Source organism: Sphaerodactylus townsendi, linkage group LG12, assembly GCF_021028975.2.
Source record: "Sphaerodactylus townsendi isolate TG3544 linkage group LG12, MPM_Stown_v2.3, whole genome shotgun sequence".
In the NCBI taxonomy this organism is placed as follows: Eukaryota; Metazoa; Chordata; class Lepidosauria; order Squamata; family Sphaerodactylidae; genus Sphaerodactylus; species Sphaerodactylus townsendi.
In genome coordinates, this window is record NC_059436.1 from 40,506,183 (window position 1) to 40,529,831 (window position 23,649).

The 23,649-nt window shown below is 44.0% G+C and overlaps 1 protein-coding gene across 1 annotated transcript in view; it reads left to right on the forward strand.

Moving 5' to 3' along the window:
* Positions 1 to 9,722: 9,722 nt before the first annotated feature.
* The window catches only part of LOC125441536 (voltage-dependent N-type calcium channel subunit alpha-1B-like), a 286,638-nt gene continuing 272,711 nt past the window's right edge, over positions 9,723 to 23,649 (forward strand). The window contains exons 1-3 of the mRNA XM_048512145.1: positions 9,723 to 9,784; positions 10,004 to 10,095; positions 21,518 to 21,670. Coding sequence (XP_048368102.1) covers positions 9,723 to 9,784; positions 10,004 to 10,095; positions 21,518 to 21,670 — 307 coding nt within the window. The remainder of the gene's footprint in view (positions 9,785 to 10,003; positions 10,096 to 21,517; positions 21,671 to 23,649) is intronic.

Sequence of the window (23,649 nt, forward strand, 5' to 3'; positions counted from 1 at the left end):
TTATGTGTAGGAGCAGGGAAACAAATCCAATTCACCAGATGAGAGTCCTCTGCTCATGTGGAGGAGTGGGGAATCAAATTGGTTCTCCAGATTAGAGTCCACCTGCTCCTAACCATGCTGGTTCCAAGAGGATTGCTGCAATAGCTGATTCACCTGGAGAGACCAACATCGTGCTTTGGAAGCTGAGAGATCTATGGATGCAATGAACATGTATGGTAGCCACACTTACTGTGGCCAATACAGGTGATCAGACTTTGGTGGAGTCCACACTCCAGCGGTGTCCCACTGGCATATATAATGCTGGTGGAGCCCTGGGGCCATTTGCACGCTGAGGTGCGAGTGGCCCCAGAGTGGCTGCAGCCTGTGGGGGCACCTCCACATGGAGGCACCTCCATTTTCTTTCTCCACACTTACCTTCTCTCCCTACATGACAGGGAGGCGCGCCCACACTACTCTCCAACTCCCGGGGGTTGAAGCTAAAGGGTAGCGTGGACGTGCTTCTCCATTGCTGAGGAGCTCTGCAGGGAGAGAAGATAAGTGTGGGGGGAAATGGAGGTGCCGAAAAGTGGTGCCTCCTACCTGGTGCCAGCAGGGAAACACTGTTTCCCAGAAGCCTCGCCCTGATGGTGGTGGGGGGGGGGGAACACGGCGTTGCCTCGTTGTGGAGGTGGCAGCCATGCGAACAGTGCCCCTGAAACAGTGTTTTTACTGTTCCGGGGCACTGTTTTTGGCTCGTGCGAACTCCGTCTTTCTAAGACAATGGGTCTTTCTTCTGCTAATATCTTGAATAGCTGCCAAGTATGTTTACGGATGCCCTGTTGTTCTGAGCTGGGGATCAGCAGGATATATAAAATTCGGATCCCCCTCCCAACTACTCTGTCCCAAGCTTGCTGGGAGTTCATATAGTGGGGGTGGAGGAATCAGAACCAACAGCCAGCTGATTACAGATTCATCCAGATGCTGGATTCTGATATCCCTCCCCATGACACTTGGCTATGTCTCAGCCTTGCTGGGACTCCGGGAAGATGAAGTTCAGAACCCTGTTCCAGTATCCTGTGTTCTTTCCTCAGCATTTTGTTGAGGTTCAGCAGTTTTTTCTCCTGAGGTAGAGATGGATCACAAGTTCACCCCAGCCAGTCCACCTCACAATCCAGATAAAGTATCTGAGTTTCAGCAAGGGTGGGACACAGCAAAATAGATAATTTTGGGGCTTCTAACACCAATATTGTTGAGTCTCAGCTTTGCTGGGGTTCAGGAATTTTTATAGCTAGGGCAAGGAGGTGATCAGAAACCAACACCCAGCTAATCAAAGATCAGCTGGTAGTCATCTGCTGTCTTCCCCCCAACACACTTTAACTGGGACTTGGTTGCAATCATGGTTTCAGGGGCCTCCGATACCACATCCGAGATCACCTCAGCCAGAGAAACTGATGGGCAATGATGTGGACAATATACCAGCAGCAAACTGGGCAATTATGTCTATTTCTGTACTGCATTTCAATGTTTATTATTGGGACTTGCATAGACAACCATGAAATGCATAAAGGAAGGATGTAAAATAAATAAACACATCCTCTGAAAATGTTTAGAGGAGAGGAGTGAAAAACTGACAGAGAAGCAATTGTACAAGGAAAAATAACAACCTGTTGAAGACTGTGTGTCAGGGAGACGAGCACTGCAAAGCATCTTCCAGAAAGGACTTAGCATCCCATCTGGTCATGTGTATCGTTAGGATAAGTCTGGCAGTATTCAAGCATCAGGACTGTCATCTATTTTATCAGTGCAAGCTTCCTATTCTTTAAGAAAATAATCAGAATTCACCTCCACCTTGCAGCTTGTTAAGAGTTGCGTCAGGGTACGAGGCTATTTCCCTCCCATTGTTTTGGGTCACAGTTTTTAGAAATTTTCCTCCCAGTTCTTTTCCATTTCCTGATTTGTTTTATTCTCAATGTCTTTTTTTTTCTCGTTAGCTCTCCTTTGCTTTATGCGCTCATGAGAGCGTTTCCTTGAAGGTTTTTTTCCCCCAGGTCACGCTTGTCATTTGGCTCCTTTGATCTTTTCCATACTCCCTCTCTCAAAAAATGTTTTAATAAATGTTTCCTATCTATCTACATTCACTTTCAGGAAGCTCTGACAGAAGTGCTGGGGAAAAGGGAGCTCACAGAAATAAAAGATGGCATTTATATATTAATTTTACAAAGTTAGTGGAGGCCTTTGGTTAATTACAGCTTTCTTTCCACTTGAGGGCTGATATCATTTGCTACCATGTTTCCCCGAAAATAAGACAGTGTCTTATATTAATTTTTGCTCCCAAAGATGTGCCATGTCTTATTTTCAGGGGATGTCTTATTTTTCTGTGTTCTGTTCGTCGGGCATGCTTCCAAACAAAAACTTTGTTACGTCTTACTTTCAGGGGATGCCTTATATTTCAAACTTCAGCAAAACCTCTACTACGTCTTATGTTCAGGGGATGTCTTATATTCAGGGAAACAGGGTACCTAACAGTACAGGGTGGGAATTAGCCATGGAGGAGTCATATCTTGTCACACTGTCAGGCAGAATTATTCTTGTTTGCTCCCAGCAACCCACAAAGAGTCCTGAAATGCTCCTGTCATTCTCAAAGATAGGGTGGATGTCAACTTCATGATGGAAGAAGATGAAGAGCCTTGAAAGATCAGAGCCATATGCATATGAAAGGAAAGGAATTATTCCCCAGTAGTCATTACTTTTGTCTTGAAGTTCAGCAGTAATCCTGCTTTGACTTAAGGAGGAAGGAAATTAGTTGATCTCTGTATCCCCTCATGTTTACCTTCGGGTGATTAATTGGACATGAAAAATAATTTTTTTTCTCCAAGGAACCATTGAAACACATTGCCCGGAAGTGTGGTGGAATTATTGTTCGGAAGCCTCAAGAATAATTTGGACAACTATATGGTTGGCCCAGTTTTAATGGACCCACTCCACAAGGCAGGAAGGCTAGCCCTGTATTCAAGTGTGTCCACCATTCAGGATGCAGGTGGGAGCCCCGTTTGAAAAAATATCTGTGGAGGATTGCTGTGGCTTTCATCAGGTTGAAATGTGATGGTTCTTGTTGGTTTGCAGTATAAGGCAGTTTCCAAAGCATGAGCTGCAGGGAGATACAAACTCACCGGCCAACCAAAGGTCATCCATAGCTCTGCATTGTCCAACTTTCATACCTACACAAAGTAGTGGGGAATACTGTGACATGAATTAACTTGATCTTAGTTGCCAGTGACACATCCTTACTCTTAAGAATGTTTTCTAGCACGGTTGTTGTGAGTTTTCCAGGCTGTGTGGCCGTGGTCTGGTAGATCTTGTTCCAAACGTTTCGCCTGCATCTGTGGCTGGTATCTTCAGAGGTGTATCACAGAGAGAAGTCTGTTATACACTGTGCCCAGCGAGAAGGGGAAAGTTTAGTGGGGTATATATTGTCCATGTCCCAGGATGGGGAACCAATCAGTAAGTGTTTGACAAGAGCCTTCGTGTTTGACAAGCCTTCGACAATATGTTTTCTAGCTCCTTCATGGTTGCCCTTTGCAGTCTCCCTCTTGGTTGATGATGGAGCCAAGAACAGAAAGTTCAACCATTTTAATTTCTTCATTGTCAGCCTTAAAGCTGAATTATTCCCCAGTAGTCATTACTTTTGTCTTGAAGTTCAGCAGTAATCCTGCTTTGGTTAAGCATCAAAACATTCAGTTGCTGTGACACACCCATTTCTTTCAAAATCAGCTAAAGCTTTTCATGATCCACACAGTCAAAAGCTTTGGGCCTTTGGGGCTTTAGTGCATTTACAGCTTTCCTCAAGGCTGTTTGCTTCGCAGTGGGGTTCTTCTGTGGTTTTCTGTTTACACAAGTGACTAGGCCAGAGTACTCACCCAGGCACTCGGTTCTCAGATCCATTCAGCAGAGAGAAGCTGGTTCAAAACAACAGCCTTTAATTGCAAGGAAGGGATTTCTTCCAACCATCAGTATTAGCTAACATACAGGGACCAGAAACTGGAACCAAGAGCTCCACCCAGTAGGACCAAACTAAATCACACAGGGATTAGGGGAACAGCAAAGTATTCTGTTATATACATATACAATTAATGTACCACACCAGTAGAGCCCCTTTTGCCTACACCAGTTGCTATTTTAAAGGGTCCTTTTCTTCTTGTATAAATTACTCCTGCCAGTCTAACAGGAGTGAAAGTTAAATCCTCCATGCCTTGTGGTTTTCCTGCAAACTCCCCCACACCCCCTAATTTTTTCCCCAGAGTTCTATAGCTCAGTTGACTGGTCTTTTGCTCCAACATTAGACCTACAGTGTTTAATACAAAAACAAAATCTTCTGATCATTCAGAAAGGATGGCCAGAAGAGTGGGAAAAACTGCTGGTGGGTGAGCTGGGGAATGCAGGTAGCAGCAACAAAAGCCGAATTAAAAAATATGCTTCCTGTTTTGCTTTGGAGAAAAAGAGAAGCAACAGGAAAAGTCATGTTTTGCCATTTAGAAATGACACAGCTGCTCTGCCCTGTCCTGCAGTGGCTTTGGAAAGGACAAAAGGCAATGCATAAAGGAAAGTCTATGGCAAAAGAAAGGTAAGCTTGTTGTAAGTGCATAAACGGCCTTGCTGTAATCTATGAAACACAAGCTGATTTTCTTCTGAAATTTACTTGTATAGTCTAGTAACCAATGCTCTATGATCTCTAGTGCCTCTTTTTTCTGAATCCAGCTTAAATATCAGGCATATATGGTAACTGTGTTGTAAGATTTTGAGTTTCACTTTACCTGTGAGAGAAATTAATGTGATGGCCCTATAGTTGCTGCATTTTTTGGCATCTCTTTTTTTTTCAGAATCGGAATATAAATTGAGCATTTCCAATCTGTGGGCCATTGTTTTCTTTTCAATATTTGCTGGCATATTCAAGTTAAGATTTTGAAGGACTCTGTTTCTGTGGCTTGGAATTGCTTCCCTGGTATCACATTTATTTTGGTAATTCCTCCCCCCCCCATTGCTCTAAGTGGAGCTTCACTTTTCTGAAACTGTAGGTTCCTTTTTAATTTTAATTTATTTTATTAGGCTTCCACTCCACCCTTTCCTGGCACAAGCTGGGTTTAGGATAGCTAACAACAACCATAATACCATAATGTATACCTTAAAATTCAAATTAACTAAAATTGAAATGGCATCCTGACAGTGATTCCCTCAGAATGCCAGATTATGCCGTATGGGGAGCAGTATGGAAAGGAAGGGGAAGGGAATGGAGGGCAGCTGCTGTGTAACCATTGCTACTCTTAACCATAGGCCTGACAGAACATGTCTGTCTTAGGGACCTTCCGCACTTACTGTGTTGTACCGGTTTCTACTCAGGTTCAACTCAGTGTATCCGCACTACAACCGAGCTCGACGTTGTCTTGTCTCTGTTCCCCCCGCTCGGAACCGCGACATCCCTGTCGCAGTTATGAACTGCGACTCGCTGGTGGAACAAGGTCGATATCGCTTCGAAGCTTCGAAATGCGGACGCATCGAAACGACACCGCATCCATTCAACCAATCAGGAGCCGCTTCGTTCGCATGCGCAGAACGGGAGAGTCGTGACGGGCAGAGAGCGCGGCTTTTTTTATACAGTTTCCCTCACGTTTCGAAGCTACGATATCGAGATCGTTTCAAAGTGACGAGGAGAAATCACTGACTGGAAAAATTTTGGCGCCAAAGCTTCGTAGCTCCGACTGCGCTGGAAGTAGTTCAGCGTGTCAATGCTACGTAGCTGCGACGTACGGAAACTGTAAAAAAAAACAAAGAACGTTCCCATTTCCCGCCGTAACACAAGCGCCAATCACGATCAAGGAGCGAAACAGGTACCCACCCACTTAGCTCGGTTCCAGGGGGCCAAGGAAGTTGCTGTGCGGACAGCCAGGAATCGCCCCCCATTGAAGGGAACCGAGTCGACCTTCACTCCCTTTTGTAGTGCAGAAACACCCTTATAGGCTCTGCAGAACTGATCCAGGGGCCACAAGGCCTGGATCTTGCACGACCTGAGCCTACATGTCAACAGAGGCAGCAATGCAGGGAGCTTTTGCAAGTTAAATGGAGAAGCGCGCACCTGCTAGCTTAAAGAAAGCACCTTCTGCAGCAGGGGGGAAGCGGAGTCTTCACAGGGTGAAAGCTAACATGCTAGAAAACCAGAGCTTATCGGCCTGGATGCAATGAAGCACATGATTGCTGCAGTGTTTCCTCTGATCTGTTGACTCTGTGTATTCTGACCTTTGGACCAGACTTTGACACAGAAATTGCTTGACAGACTCTCTGACTAGACTCAGCTCCCTGCTGTAACTTGATATCTCTGCCTGGCAGCTTAATTCAGGGCAGGATCACCCCTTGAGGGACTGCACATACCAAATGATATTTTGTTGGGGCCATCTCTCCAAGGTCCCTCGCACCCCAGTTTCACTAAGGCTGTGGGTCAAAAGATCATGAACAACCATGTCAAACATTGCTGAGAGATCAAGTAATAACAGTCGTGCTGACCTGTTTTGGTCCAGTGTTCTTCTGTGAGGGTACCAGCACAGTCTCTATCCCATGGCTTGGCAGGAAGCTGGATTGAAATGGATCCAGAGCTAATGTGTCCTCCAGGAAAGATTCCAAGATTTTTCTTGGAAGGAATCTGTTATCCTTTCATCTCTTTTTTCAAATAGTTCTTCAGTGTATTGTTCACATCTTTATTTTGTCATGTTCAGTTAATGTATTCATGTTAATCTTTCAGCATGCCTAACTGGGTTTAAATTTGTTGGATCTTGTGGAACATATCTTTTGTTCTTCATTTTTTGTTGTTCTCTTCTATTTCTTTACACATTGGCCAATTATATGTGGAATGCTTACCTTGCAGTGGGGTCTCCTCACATTTCTCTGTGTACACATGATAAGGCAGCTCACAACCCGCAGCACAGTTTGCCTACTTTTTCTGTTAACTCTGCCCATCAACAGTCTTAAAGGTACAGATCTCATCACATTCAGTAGTCCCAAGACAAGAGCTGATATTCTCCTCCCTTCCTCCCCCCCTTTTATCTGCATATTGTAAGGCCAAACTTGCAAGGTAGCAGTTTGAGCTGGCATTTGGGTCCCCCTTTATGTGGATCACAATCTCCTCTCTAGATGGACTGGCTGGATTCAGTCTACTTGTTATTGATCTGACGACAGTATTTGGTTGCATGGGGTTGATATTTTTAGAGCAGCACAAATCTGGGTCTTGTAAAACATTTTCAGACTTCTGTTGGAGCAAGTTTAGACTTTCAAATATCATGTCTAATGTCCTTGCAATTAAAAAAAAGTCCTTTACTATTTTAGTTGTCTCGGCAGCACTTCCTGTTCTCCCTAGAGAGTAGGAGGATTTGCCTGCTGGGGAGGATTTCCCCTCTCCCTCCGCCAGAGCTGCTGCTTCTTTAGATGAATTTGCATGTTGCCAGCTAAATAAGTCCTCTGCTCCTAGCTGCTCCAAAGGTTCAAAACTATTGGAGAGTGGGAATAGAGAGTCTGGCTGATCTTTTGCAAGGAAGAAATCTTCCATTTTAGATTTTTTTTTGGCTGGGGGAGAAAAGGGGTCCTCCAGTTCTCCTACCCTCTTGTTTTTCATCTCCATTTTCCCAAGGGGTGTGAGCTATTAAAATGGTTGTTTCCCAATAGGGTCAGAGACAGGAAACACTTGTTTAAAACTCTGAGGACTCCAATTGTTCTGTTCGCTTTTCAAACTCTTCATTTTGGGGGTCTTTCAAAGCCAGCAGCGCGTTCTAACAGGTTTCAGTAACCATTCGCTGGGTATTCAAAGTGTTTCTTTCAATGACCTCAGCGTTTATCTGCCGATAGCAACACCACTATTGTATTGGAGGTGTGGAACGACTTAAGTTGGTTTTAACTCCAGGAGATAAGATTTGTGGATAATTCAAATATAATCCTCCTCCATTTAAAATGAAAGAGAGATAATATTGAAAGTAAACTAGAACAACATGCTTTTGTTGATAGTCTGCAGAGTGATAATTTGGCGCTCATTTGCAGAGTTAATCTGCAAATTAGTAAACTTCTTAAAAACTAAGATTTGTATTTGTGGTTTATTCCATTGGGTAGATTTGCCTATCTGCATAAAGCCCAACCCTTGGATATTAGATAGATAGATCAATAATAACAAAATGGACCTCTAAATACTGGTTGCTGAAGATCCTGAAGACAAAGAACAGGGGGAGGGAAGGCTTTGCCCTGGTGTCCCCCTTATAACTCTGGGCTCTGCTGGTGCAAAATAATGGATTAAATGGATCTTTATTCTAACCCAGTAGTGCTCTTTCTTGTGTTCTAATGACGGTATTGCCAAATGAGAGCTGCTCTTCATGAGAGGATGGTGTCTGTCCTTAGCACCAGTTCTATTTTTTAAATCTCAGAATATAGTTGTAGATCTTACAGGCATGTTATATAAGAGGAGAACAGAATAAGAGTCTACCATTTTCAGCAGGAAGAGAGTAGATGCAAACGGAGGGGAATCAGCTGCATGCCCTCTCTATCTTGGTATTCAGCCATCGTTGTTCTGCAGTGAATCTTTGACAGGTTTAAAGCTAATCTTGCAGAGCTGAGTGTCCTCCTTTGCCTAGCAAGTTAGGGTCCCCTGTGCAGAACAAGGCAAATCCATCTTGAGAGTCACCAGAGACCAATTGCACCACTGATGGGAATGTCTGATGATTAACTTTCAGATGAAGTGTTTGCTCCTGCCAGGCATCCAATATTTTATAAATGAGCAATTAAAATGTGGGGAAGAAAGTGAGCAAGTGCTGGCGTGAGGATGGAAACTCAAAATGAGATATCTCAGAGCATGACAGTTATTACTTAATTATTGTACACCAGTTCAGTAGCTCATGTTTTCTTGTTCTTTATGTATATAAATTGCTCCCATTTTTGTCTGCATTTGATTACTGTTGGAAACTGAACACTAAACGTATTGTCTGTGGGCAGGTGTAATGGGACTGGTTGGCTTGCCTCCAGCTCTGCTGCTTCTACTTGAGACTCAGAGTGGTCTACCGTTTCATCTTTCTTTGGTGGTCTTCTCTCTCCAATATCTAGGGCATTTTACTCTCAAACGGAGGCTCTTGGGTTTATTGTTCCTTTTTGATTTGCAGCCACATTTTGAAACCTAGTTTTTCTCCCACTGAGTTTACAAAGTCCTTGTGTGATGGCTCTCTGCCAGATTGCAACATCTTCCTGTCTCAGCATGTAGCAGGGTGCTAGCTGTCCTGGAACATAGCATCTCTGTCCAATTTCTTGGAAGAGAAAAACGATCTCCAAAACCACTTACCCGGCTGGGAACACTTCAAGGAAATATACGGGTTGGTACAGGGACAAAAAGAAATGTGTGAGGAAGGAAGAACTGCAAGATCGATTCACATGATCCTTGACAAGCACACAGTAGCTATGGTCAGGAACAGGCTGGGCTGACATATGCAAATCCAGGACTAGAGTATTTATTCTTGGAATGGGTGGCTTAACATTAAACGAAGTTGCAGCAGACAGAAGCTATACTCTGTTGATTAAGCAAAGGCAGAAAACCAGGTTCCTGACACGACTGCGGCTCTAAGGCTCAATCATACAAATTCACAGTAAATCACTTTACAACGTTCTTCTGCAACTTCCCAACTGCAGCCGTTGCCCTGTGTGCAAAACCAGGGTGCCATTTCAAACCTGACATGCTTATTTGTGATGGCAACAAAACAATGCTGATTCAGAGCTTCACTGCCATGTTGAAAGTGTAAACCAGGAACCTTCTATTCTGAGTCTGGGGCCTTTCATACACTTTAATATTTCTATTTCTATTTACATTTATTACCCATCCTTTATCACAGTCTCAGGGCAGGTTACAATGAAAACATACGACATAAAACAATAGGCATAGCAGCTTGGTTCTGTTCACGTTCCTGAAAGTTCACAATGGATACAATTTCTTTCTTTCTCTCCCTCCTGCAATTAGGATCCTGGCCACAGCTGGGACCCAGTTTGACCTTCGGACTCTGAGAGCTGTTCGAGTGCTGAGGCCGTTGAAGCTTGTCTCCGGAATCCCAAGTGAGTGCAGCAGGTTTCTTGGTGATGTGCCCATTTCAGTGTCTGAAGCGGAGCGATATGTCTGCCAGCCATAAACTGCCCATGCCCCATGCTCTCCGTTCAGCAAATGAATCCTCCAGTGGAATCCACGGGGTCTGTATTGTTTGAGTGGTGTCAGTTGATCATGACGTATTCATACTTTATTGGGGATAGAGAAGTAAAAAAAAAAGGCTGCCCTACGGCAGAGAGATGGCCCACATCCTTTAGGAGATAAGCATTTGGAGGCCAAGCAGGGATCTAGTAGGCAGAGGCCCTTGCGGTGCGGAGGTGTGTCAGCATAAACAATGCCGATGCACCCCCCTGGGACCGTTTGCATGGACGGTCCCAGGAGGGCGGCAGGTGGCAGCACAGCCTTCGCACAGGCTGCGCCGTCACCGAACGCCTACCTTGTCTTCTGGCTTCCAGCTCCTCGCAGAAGCCAGGGGACATGCCCCCGCAGCCTGGAGCGATGGCTCTGGAGTCACAGGCCAGGGGGGGCATGTCTCCTGGCCTCTGCGACAAACCGGAAGCCAGGAGACAAGGTAGGCGTTTGGGAAAGGGGGGGGATGGCGCCTTCCAGCTGCTGCTGTTTGCACGGCAGCGGTTGGAAGCCACTGTTTCCGAAATACCTCACTCAGGGAGTGAGGTTCAGAAACAGCCGCTTCGCGCCGCTCGGGGGTTGCAAGGCCATGAGAACCCCTCTCCAGGGACGCTGTTTTTAGTGTCCCTGGGTCACTGTATTCCACCCATGTGGAAACAGCCTTAGTGTGCAAAAGAATGGACCCCTCAGAACTGCTTTAAGTGGTGCAGCACTGTATGAGAACATGTGAGATTGCACCTGTTTAAGAATTTGGATCGTATACTTAGGCCCTTTTCTGTGTACCTCTTACTTTCAAAAGAGGGGCTACCAGGCAGAAGGTCTTTTCTGTCTATTGGCTACCAGTTATATACCTGGCTCTGCTCCTTGTTAATTTCAGGTCCCAGGTTATTAACCCAGAAGTCTGACTGATGATGTCACGTATGTCTTTCCCTTGTCCCCAGATACTGAATTATATGCTTTTATTTTGTTTTACTGATTTCATTGGTAGTTCGTTGTTTTAGAATGTTATGTTTTAATGATGTTTTGATTTCTTTTTTGATTGCTGCAGCATATGTTTGTGACTAAGGGGAAGTATATAATTCCCATTAGGGAAGTAAGTAAAATATAGTGTGCCTCTGTTCATATGCAGAGTGTCTTTCTTTCATCACTGGATAGCTTAGGTAGGGTTCTGTACATACTTGTAACACTCACACAGAACACTGTTGCATAGGTACAGATACATGAGTCATGGAAGAAGACACTGCATTTTATTTCTGAAATGATGGAAAACCTCATCATGGAAATGGACTTGCATTCTTGACTCTCAGGCCCAGATGAAATGTATTTATTCCTTTCTGACCCAGCTAATAGCAGTAGGCTGGAGACAGGCTGTGGGTGGCTTCAGAGGTGCACAAAGGTGCACTTCAGAGGTGCACAAAGGTGCACTTCAAAGGTGCACAAAGAAATGGAGTGACTTCCCCGATGATGGGTTGCTCAGACCCATCAGAGTCTGAAAGTCTGGCTTCTCAAGGATCACAGGTTGCTGTGGACAAACTTCTGCAAGCCATGGCTTGTAGTACCTTACTCCAGCAAGTAGCCCTGATGTTTTAAAGAGGCTACCTGTTCCATAGGATTTCTGGTACTAACCCCATCCTGACCAAGAAGCACAGTGGAAAGTATTAGAAGGCTGGGTTTCCAAGTTGAATGGGTGGCCCCCAGGTCATCTTAAACCCTATCACCTTTTCATTTTACAATATGAAGCACTGCGTGTTTACGTTACACACTTAGGCCCCTTCTGCACATGCAAAATAATGCATTTTCAAACCACTTTCACAACTGTTTGCAAGTGGATTTTGCCATTCCCCACAGCTTCAAAGAGCACTGATAGCAGTTTGAAAGTGCATTATTCTGCATGTGCGGAACGAGCCTTAATTAGTTCCAAGCTTCTTTAACTCTCATGGATCCCAGCCACAGAATCCTAGGATTTGTAGTTCCATGGAGGGGCTAGAAATCTGTGTCAAAGAATTCTTAGCATCCTCAACCAACTTAAACTTTTTTTCGGGGGGGGGGGGGCTCCTTTGAGGAATGGGAAAGGGCATAATAGTTGAAATCCATTTCACGCTGGTTTAAATTTGTAACGCGTGTGAGATGCTTGGCTTCAAGCTTCTTGCAGTGGGCCGGAAACAAAACAATTTAGCTTAAGAGGGGAACTCACTCCTAGGGAGAGGTGACTTAAGCATTAATAAGCTTGGTCTGAGCTGCAGAAAGAGAGAACCTTGTATTGAATGGGAGTGAGGGATTTATTGATTTCACTGAAAAGATTGTCCTGCAATGCCTGTGAGTTGTTTGACTCAGCATTAGATCTGTAGCTCTTTTGTCCCTGACATTGCTAAGCATCGATACAGAGTGCACACATCTTTTCTTTCCCCTTCATTCCCGCAGTTCTTTCATTCATCCTTGCCCTAGAATACAGCAAGTATTTGTCTGTAGAACCAGCTGAGGACCACTATGCTACCGTGTTTCCCCGAAAATAAGACAGTGTCTTATATTAATTTTTGCTCCCAAAGATGTGCTATGTCTTATTTTCAGGGGATGTCTTATTTTTCCGCTCCACAACTGCATGCTCTGATGTTCTGTTCGACGGGCATTCTTCCAAACAAAAACTTTGCTTCGTCTTACTTTCGGGGGATGCTTTATATTTAGCACTTCAGCAAAACCTCTACTACGTCTTATTCTCAGGGGATGTCTTATTTTTGGGGAAACAGGGTTGTTCCATGCTCTTTGTGCTGGGAAGTCAGTTACTTTTCTCATTAACTTATCCACACTAAGGATTTTTGTTGTTTTTCAAACCTGTGTCAGTTAGTCTTTGGGTTTCTGATGTCTGGTTAAAATATTGTATTTTATCAAGCAATCAGTGGATTTTCCCAGATTCACTTCATAATTGTTCTGAGGAAATGCTTTGCCCTGTAATTAACTCTTTGTACATTCTGGCATAATTAGGAGCATTTTCTGAAATTAATTCCAGAACTGGAGCACAGTTTAATGTAGCTTTCTCTTCCTTCAGTTCATTTGCTCCTTTTCCCTCTTACTGATTCACTATGTGCTTTGATAAAATACTTCAAAGATTCAGTCGTAGCATGGTCATATGTTACAATTGTTTCAAGATTCTTTTTATGTGGTGTTTGTGCTCCTGCATTAAAAAAATGTTGCAATCAGAACAAGATTGCTTGTTTGCAGTGTTTTATTTAATGTCAAGGGTGGAAAGACCTGAAATAACTGAAATGTTTGCATAATGTGCCTACACAAAGTTTTGCTCAGGATCCAGAAATCAAACAAAGTTAGCTTTGCCACAAGCTAGCTCAGTTGCAATCTCTCTGTTACAGCCAGCCTCACTTTCACTTGTGCAATAACCTCTTCCAGCTGGGTTACTTCAGTCTGGCTCCTGCAAAGACTTTGCATCCAATTCAGCTCACCCCATAGCTGCTAACTTGCTGCTGTGTCTCTTTTGATGTAAACTAGCATGCAGTCTCCTCCTGTATTGCTCCTGGAGAAAGGGGAGGTGATGGAGCTAACAGGGTCTCCTCTGGCTTAGTATCAAGGGGCTGAAGAGTCTCAGAGTAGATCCTGGCTGGGGAATCTCAGAGCTTGAACATGGCTGTGGATCCCAGCCTGAATGTTCTGCCTGAGCTTCTGGACCTGGTCCTGCAGGAACTACTGACTGCTCAGTTTTACAGTTTTCACTGTGTTTACAGGCAGTGCCTGGGAATCTGGAACCAAAACTGTCCCCTCCTCTCCATCTGAGTCTTCCTCCCAGGGGTCCCCAGCTAGACCAGGCTAAGCAATAACAATACTGCAGAATTCAGCAAGTCCAGCTGAGTACAACTATGTATTTTTTGGGTTGAAAAGGCACCCAGGATCAGAGCCTGCAGAGCAGAAGTCCTGGGGCAACTTTCAGAAAATGGTGGCAAGGAGAATCCCTTCAGCTGCACCCAAAATGTCTGGCACAAGCTGAGGGTGAAACCAACCAGAGAGCAAAACAGTCCAGCAGAAACGTAAGATGCCTCCTGAGCTCTGCATTCCATGCAGTCAGGCAGGAGATGTCTTGCAGGCAGCTTAGAGGGAAAAAGTGCACTTAGAAGCATTTTTTTAAAAAATGTCTTGAGCAGAAATAAGGCATATAAGGATGTCTTGTGGGGGGTGGGGAGGCTGTGCGGAGTGCCTTCCCAAGATGCCTTTTTTGTGTCCTCAGGATGTCTCATTTCAGCTGTGTGGAAGGGACCATTGGGTTTTTTAAGAGACTGTATCTTGTTCACTCTCACCTCTCCTTGATATATTAAGTAGCTCTTGTGACAGGATTCAAAGTGCCTTCGAACACTGTACTCCTTTAATCCTGTGACAGTGCCAAGGTGTACCAGGCAAACTGCTTCATCCTTGTTTAAAACAAAAAGAACATAGTAGTCCATTTGTCATTAAAGACATGGTGCTTATCTGCAATTTTTTCCCCTTTGAAACAGCACTTTCTTTTGCAGACATCTTACAGATTTTTAGCAGAGCAGCAATTGCAGAGTTCCAATGTTATTCCTGAATTTTTTTTTTAAACGAGAAGTGTAGTTTTAGGGGCATAGCATTCCTCTTTCTCATCAAATCTACCCTAGCTTCTGTGGGGATTTCGACAATGGCAAAGAAGAGAAGAGACCTTTGCCTCCCTATCCACTACCTCTGAGGAGTATTGCACAGGCTAGGAAGAATTTATTTTTAAAATGGATTATACATCTGACCTTCCAGATGGCAGACTTGCAATCCTAAGTACATTGGATACCGTGAGATTTATTTCTGAACAATCACACTGCCTTGAGATATAAATCTACACATGATAATACTTAAAAATTGGAGGCCCTCCAAAAAAGGGCAGGTAGACAAAAAGAGCAAATAGGAAGACAGCCTCCCACCTGGGTTCTGACTCAGGAGTTCTGGGTCTGACCCTACAAATGCTCCCCAGGCAGTGGGGATCAAGGGAAGAAGAAGAAGAAGAAGAGTTTTGGATTTATATCCCCCCTTTCTCTCCTACAGGAGACTCAAAGGGGCTTACAATCTCCTTGCCCTTCCCCCCTCACAACAAACACCCTGTGAGGTAAGTGGGGCTGAGAGAGCTCTGAGAAGCCGTGACTAGCCCAAGGTCACCCAGCTGGCGTGTGTGGGAGTGCATAGGCTAATCTGAATTCCCCAGATAAGCCTCCACAACTCAGGCGGCAGAGCTGGGAATCAAACCCGGTTCCTCCAGATCAGAGTGCACCTGCTCTTAGCCACTATGCCACTGCTGCTCTTTAGGGAGTATCTAGGGAGTATCTACCATGTTTGTCCTATATGTCCCCAATCACAGACTTCAACAAAACACAGCAAACAGTGGTCAGAGACACAAACAGTATCTTCCCCACATAATTTTGATAATCTACCAGAGTCAGAAGCTACCCTAGAACAGGGATCTGATAATGACCTTGAGATTACTTCACTTCCACCCCCAGAAGATGTGGAAGGGGATGTGGCGACAGTTTCCCTCATGGAGGATTTGAAATTGCATTCAGAGCAAATTATAAATGTTGGTGGAGGCATTGAACCTTGGAATACCACTGCGATGGCACAAAACCTGCTGATCCAATGGATATGCCTTATGGTCCAGATGCGAGTCTAGTAGCCCTGCCCCTAATTCAGGGCATTCATGACATTGTTCAAACAACATGGGCTAAGCCTTAGTCAACACTAGCATCAGATAGAAAGACAGGATATCTCTCCAAGGTCAGAGATGATGGTTGTGAACACTTCTTTTGTCACCCTTCCCATCCAGACACAAAGGGGGCACACATTCTTCCTGCATGAACAAAGAAGGATGAGAATTGGACATGATAAGCAGAAAGATCTATTCATCAGGAGCTTTGACCCTAAAAGTGTCCAATTTCATTGCAATAATGGGACATTATCAAGCATTCCTATGGAACAAGATGACACAGTATATAGACATTTTATTTATTTATTTATTTATATTTTAGATTTATAGGCCGCCTCTTCCCCGAAGGGCTCGAGGCGGCTCAACAACATGGCTGTTATTAACAGCAACTCAACAACATAACGTAAACATTAAAACCCCGGCAGCAATTACATATAATTAAAACAATCCAAGCCATTCAACCCGTATAAAACAGTTCAAACAGGCGCCCGTTCCTAAGGCTTAAAGCAAGGCTCTTAATAAACATCTCACTGTTGCAAAGTTTAAAATGCTTTCCCTTCAAGACATCCAGAGGAGAAGCAGCCTCTAGCCAAAATTGCCCTCACTGAAGGCCAAAAGCTAGGAAAACAACAACTTAATGCTGCTAGACAGCAAGTCTGTGGGTTCTAGCATTGTTTTTAGAAGACATTCCTGGCTTACGTCTTTTACCCTTGCTCCAAATGCCAGGGCCAAGTTGCTCCAAAAAGCAGGGCCATTTGTGGGGGAAAGATCTTTTCAGTGAGTAGACAGCTTGTGTTCTTGACAAAACCCATTAAAATAAAATCACAGCTTAATTATGACTTCGACTGCTCCTTTTAAATGAAGGTATTTCCTGAGATACTCATATGGGTACCAGAAGGGCAGACTGGATAGGCAGCAGAAGTCTGGGTATTAGATTGCACATTAACAACAGCAGCAATTTAGGGCTTCTTATAACCAACAATAGGAAAAGTGTAGCGAGGCACAGACGAAAGTTTCCATAGCAGTCTCCTGATGATCAGCAGTGAAGGGTAAAGGCTGTTTGATGACTAGATTTAGACCTCAGTTTTTTGAACAAGTTGGCCACATTTGGTCCACTATTACAGGATCATGGGCATTGAGTATAATAAATATTGGATATTATTTACACTTTAGATCATTTCCACATTATTGATGTTCACTGGATGCTTTGTCCCCCTTTACACATTTGTTATGTCAGGAAGCCTTGGAACTCCTGAGAGGTTCACAAGTTAGAACACAACATAGGGTTCTATTCCAGGTATTTTGCCATAGATAAAAAGAATGGTGAACATAAGAACATAAGAAAGAGCCTGCTGGATCAGACTAGAGTCCATCTAGTCCAGCCCTTTACCACTCGCAGTGGCCCACCAGATGCCTTTGGGAGCTCACATGAGGGGTGTGAAAGCAATGGCCTTCTGCTGCTGCTCCCGAGCACCTGGTCTGCTAAGGCATTTGCAATCTCAGATCAAGGAGGATCAAGATTGGTAGCCACAGATTGACTTCTCCATAAATTTGTCCAAGCCCCTTTTAAAGCTATCCAGGTTAGTGACCATCGCCACCTTCTGTGGCAACATATTAAAAAAAAAATGCAAATCCTGGATCTAAGGCTCTTAATAAACATCTCACTGTTGCAAAGTTTAAAATGCTTTCCCTTCAAGAAGAGTTGCCACTATTGTGGGAGGAAATGTGGTTTGCAATCCTAGACCTTAAGGATGCCTTCTTCTATATTTCCATTTAGAATTCTGAAAGAAATACGTCAGATTCTGATGTGGTGACAAACATTATGAGCATAATATTTTACCATTTGGGTTGGTGACTATACTCAGGATTTTAATGAAATGAGTCTCTGCAGTAGTGGCCAGTTTTGGGGTGAATGGATGTACCATCTGTCCTTACCTTGATGATTGACTGATGACAGACAAATCTCCAGAACCGTTGTCATATCATTTGGAATTCAAGATTGACATTCTGGAATCTTATGGTTTTTTCAGTAACCAGAGAAATCACGTCTGCAACTCACCAAGGCAGTAGAATCCATTGGGGCTGAAATAGATTTGGTGAAGCCTTGAGCTGTGACCCTTCTTTCCTTAAGCTTCATGCAGACAAGGTAGCCATACATCCCAGTCTCTATTGTCTTCCAAAGCTAGGCCCCTGCTTCCACCAAGCTCACTCTACCAGTGTTCTTTCCATTCCTGACTTCACTGGCAGAACAAACTCTCCCTTCACTAGATCTTCAAACAGCACTGCTTTTTAATTTTAAGCATCCAAATCACTTCAGAAAAGGAACACAGTTTGTTTATGTGCTTCAGTGCTCCCCCAAAGTGAAAGACAGCATATTCCCAAGTGTTATCCAGAAAGGTTGTCTCAGCTATAAGCCTGGCATACATTGAAGAGCAGGTGGGATGCCCGGCCCCTGTGAAATCTTACTTCGCCCAGGGTACAGGCATCTTCTGCAGCATTCTCTGCGACAGTATCCCTCAGGAGATATTGCAACCTGTGCTACCCCTAGACCTTGTTCAAATACTACTCTTTTGCTGTTGATTCCAGAGTGAGGCGGCTGTGGGAAAAGCTGTACTTTAATCACTCTTTTGCTAATCAGCCCACACCCACCTCCTTGGTAAGTGAGCTTGCTAATTTCCCACATGGGACTGCACAGAGACCACAGTGATGAAAACAGTGCTGCACTGACCTGTAACTGTTGTTCATTGAGTTGTCTTCTGTGCAGGCACACATCACTCCCCTTTTTCCCTGCTGTGGGCTGTCTTGCTTCACACCTCATGACCTCTCCACAGCAGTGGAGAACTGAGGAGTGAGCACTCTTCCGACCCCTATTACATACTCCTTTGGGTGGGAAATGTCAGTGCAAGACAGAGGAGAGAGCAGGGAAATGCTCCTTGCCCAATGAATCTTCCAGAAAGCTTTGGAAAACCCTTCTCTTCTGTAGGCCTGTGCCTGTGAAATCTTCATATCTGCCTGCTATATATATATTTTTGGATGTTTGTATATATATATATATATATATTTGGATGTGATTTGGATGTTTATATATATATATATTTCAAAGCACGTATACCAGTGTTGCGCTTAATATATATATATATATTATGAGCATAATATTTTACGTTCTGAGGATATCCTCTAAAGCATAGGTGTCAAAGGTTGACAAAGCAACGTTCTGAGGATATCCTCTAAAGCATAGGTGTCAAACTCACGCCCCTCCAGATGTTATGGACTACAGTTCCCATCATCCCCTGCCAGCATCCTGCTGACAGGGGATGATGGGAGCTGTAGTCCATAACATCTGGAGGGCTGCGAGTTTGACACCTATGCTTTAGAGGATATCCTCAGAACATTGCTTTGTCAACCTGGAGGCAATTGGTGATTCAAATGAGCCACATAAGCTTAATGCATTTTTTAACAGAAGTTGCAAAAATCTAATGCATGTGAGTAGTTCCATTTCCTCTTTGGAATTAACCTGCAATCCACTTTAAAAAGCTAACTGTTCTGGTGGTTTCAGGTTACTATTTCCCCAGGCAGTGATTTCAGACAATGCTGATATGGGACCACACAGAACAGATTCATCCCACAGAACCAGAACTTCTCCCTATTGGACAGAATTGCCAGCTCCAGCTTGGGAAATATTTGGAGATCTTGGTGGTGGAACCTGGGAAAGGCAGGGTTGGGGGACAGGAGGAACTTGAGCAGGGTATAAAGCCATGGACTTCACCCTCCAAAACAGCCATTTTTTTCCAGGGGAATTGATCTTGATTGTCTGGAAATTAATTGTGCTAATGGGAGCTCACAAGGAGCCACCAAGAGGCTAGCAACCCTATGGTTGGCAAAGAAACCCAAACTGAATGAAGCCGCAGATGCAGTTACCCAGGGCCAAACTAAACATTCCAGTTTTTAAAGAATTGGGTTTAAAATGGCATCATTGGGAAGGGAGGAGGGTTTCTGCCCCCCCCCCCCCCGAAGTTGGGTCTGGGGAACCTGATCCCAATTTTTTTAAAAAAACAGCTTGTTCCACACATAGGTGGGATGAATAATTAGATCCTCCTTCTTACATAACACTGGCATAATTTTGGGACTACAGCCATCTATAGAAGGCGGGTTTCTGAGACCCTCATCCATCTTCCATGCAGCAATGCACTGTGTAGCTGTCAGAATGCCATTGGAGTGGGGTAGACTAGTAGACTTGGAAAACTTAGATTCAAATCCCTACTCAATCACGAAGCTTACTGGGTTATCTTGGGCCAGTCACTTTCTTTTAACATAACATACCTCATGCAGTTATTGCGAGGAGATGAGAAGTACTTCTCTGAGGTCCTTGGAGGAAGAGTCAGGTAAAACATAGGTTGGGCAAGGGTGATTCTTCCTACCAACAACTCTTGGGGGGCGGCATCTAAGATATTTCTAGCTTTCAAGTACACAAATGAATTAAAAGATATTTCTAGCTTTCAAGTACACGGATGGTGCATGTGGCCTTCATACCTCATCAGAATTTCCTGGCATCTGGAAGCGATTGTCACAGCCAAGGAGGCTTCCAGCAGCAAGCTGTTACTGCAGCTTTGTTTCATTCTGCATTGTCTGCATGAAATTATCTGACTACGTTGTCTCCTTGGCTTCAGCTCTTATCTACCCTGCTTTAATTGAAAGTGAATCTTATATTTGTGAAGGGCACAAGGGTTGACTGGCAGAAAGTTCTGCCGGCTTGTATCTCTGCAAACCATTTGTAGAGAGGGTTGAATACAAGCTATTGGGTTGTCAACTTTCGAGTGGAGCCCAGAGATCTCCCAGAATTACAATGGATCTCTGGATGACTGAGGTCAGTTCTTTTGGTGAATATGGCAGCTTTGGAGGGTGGACTGTCTGGCATTATAGCGGCTCTTTCTGCACAAGTTACCCAAAACATTTGTAAAAAGTTTTCAACCCCCCCCCCCTTTTTATCACAATTAATGTCTTCAGTCAACTCTCCAAACAATTCCTGGCCACCATTTTGTGATCTGCCTTGTCTTTTGTATACATTGTCCAAACAATTGCTTCCGTACTTCACAGCTTCACAGCTCCGTATACTTTTGTATATGAACTTAAAAAGCTGCTTTATAATGAGTCAGATGGTTTCCTATCCAAGGCCCCTTCCGCACACGCATAATAATGCGTTTTCAAACCACTTTCACAACTGTTTGCAAGTGGATTTTGCTATTCTGCACAGCTTCGAAGAGCACTGAAAGCAGTTTGAAAGTGCATTATTCTGCATGTGCGGAATGAGCCAAAGTCACTGTTGTCTGTGCTGACTGGCTGTAGTTTTCCTGGTTCATAGACATGGGCCTTTTTGCATCATCTTTTTTCTGATTGTTTTCACTGGGATGCAGAGCATATGCTTTACTACTGAGTCACAGCCATAACCCTTCCAGCTCATGCAAGCAGTGCACTGAAGTTGAGCTAGGTCTTATGCAGAATACAGAAAGGGGCACAGGAGCATTACAGTAAACATTCCATATAGCAAAGCACGTATTTCTGAACTTACCACCAATGGCTAACGCTACTCACCTTGTTCCCATTAGGTTTGCAGGTGGTCCTGAAGTCCATCATGAAGGCAATGGTGCCCCTCCTTCAGATTGGGCTGCTTCTCTTCTTCGCCATTGTGATGTTTGCCATAATCGGACTGGAGTTCTACATGGGCAAGTTTCACAAAGCGTGTTTCTCCAATGAAACAGGTGAGATTAAACAGCGTTCTACTGGTTGCTTGCAATACCAACTTACAAGAGGCAAAATCTCTGGGGCAGTGATCTAAAAAAGAGTTCAAATTTGGGCTGTCATTCAATTAAATTTTTTAGTCAATCAAGAAGTCTGGATAAAGTTGCACGTGTTCTGAATTAAAAGGAATACTGTTGTCAGGTGATCTAAGGAGGTGCCCCCATCTTAGAAGAGGCCTTCCATGCTGCGTGAGAAAGAAGAGGAAATGCGTCTCCTCAAAATGAGTTAATGTCAGTGTATATTGGTATTATATATATAATATACAACAATACTGTATATTTTTATGCATATTATTATTAACACTTTAAAAAGAATATAGCTTGATTAATTGGTAAAACCCTTTAAATCAGTGGAAGGTGATACAGTATCTCTTGAGGAAAGAGGAGGCTATTTGAAACTGAGCCAGCCATTTAGTGATCCAGGCAGGATCGAGACACCATCATCTGGAGGCCTGGCCAAGCCACAGGAAGATCCTGGCCCAGGGAAGTCACCAGGAAATAAGCAGATCTGCATGCCTAAGTCATAAGTGGTGATAAGTTGAGCAGATGAGTTGGCTGGACTGGATAGTAAATTGAAGGTTTCGCAGCAAAAGTAGCTGACTCTTCCAGGGAGTTTTATTTTCCAAAGATGAACATCCTCCCATTTCATTATTATATGGGCCTTGAAGAGGGCCCAGTCTGTTTTACTACCTTGAAATGAGAACATTGCAAAAGGGAAAGCTAGAGATTCTGTTTGGAAATTCTGGGGTCTTAGAAGAAAATTGTGTACATACTACTATTCCACAGGGGCACAGGAAAGTACAGAGGACTGCATCAGAATTCAGCTACTTCACACAGCCCTTGGACAAGTCCTGGTCTGCCACAAGAAAACTCATTCAGATGTGTGCTTGTGAATTCCTTATTGGGAACTCAGTTCCCAGTCGCATTCAGTTCAGGAGGGCAGCATATGGGGGAAAGGGATTTATCCAGTGGTGGGATCCAAAAATTTTAGTAACAGGTTCCCATGGTGGTGGGATTCAGACAGTGGCATAGCGCCAATGGGGATGGGCGTGGCACAAAGGGGGTGTGGCCGGGCATTCTGGGGCAGGGCATTGCTGGGCGGGGCTGTGGCAAGGACGCAGCCACTGTGCCGGTCCTTGGGCGGGAAACGAATGCACACAGGTGCAGGCTGCCATGCACGCCAGTGCACCTGCTGCTAGACTTCTTCAAATTCTGCGCGCTACTGCTGAGGAGTGGAGGAGGGGCGTAACTAAGGCAAAAATCACGTGGCAAAATCACCAATTAGTAACCCTCGGCACACACAAATAATTAGTAACCTACTCTCAGGAACCTGTGAGAACCTGCTGGATCCCACCTCTGGATTTATCCCCCCCCCCATTTTCCTGATTTGAAATGGCCACTGGGAGCTGTTTGTCCCATTGGGAAACCCCATCAGTAGCCACTGAACCCCCCAAGATGGCTGATATAGATCCCCTGAGTCAGTTTCAGGTGGTAAAAATGACTTTTCTGGTGAAGGCATAAGCCCCTTCTCCATGCACCCAGTGGTTCTGATCCAAATTTTGCCCTGTGTACCTGCGAATTGAGTTCTCAGTGAGAAACTCACAAGTGCACATCTGATCAGAGACCTGGGGGAAGATGTAACCTGTGATTAGACCTTAAGAATGTTAGTTTTCATTTTAAAAAAACGAGAAAGAATATATGTTTTTAAATGTTTGTACAAAATTATGGTTAAATGTCAGAAGCCAGAGGAGTTGATGAATATAAGTTTCTTAGTAGTCACAAAATGGGGCTTCGATGCCCTACATTCCTTTCTCCCACTGCCCCTGGTTTTTAGGAATAAATTATTCAGACTAAGAGATCATGGATATGTACTTAATTTGAATAATGTATGGAAATTTCAGAATTCAGCTTTGCTTGTCTTAAAGTCTCTGTTTGCAGAT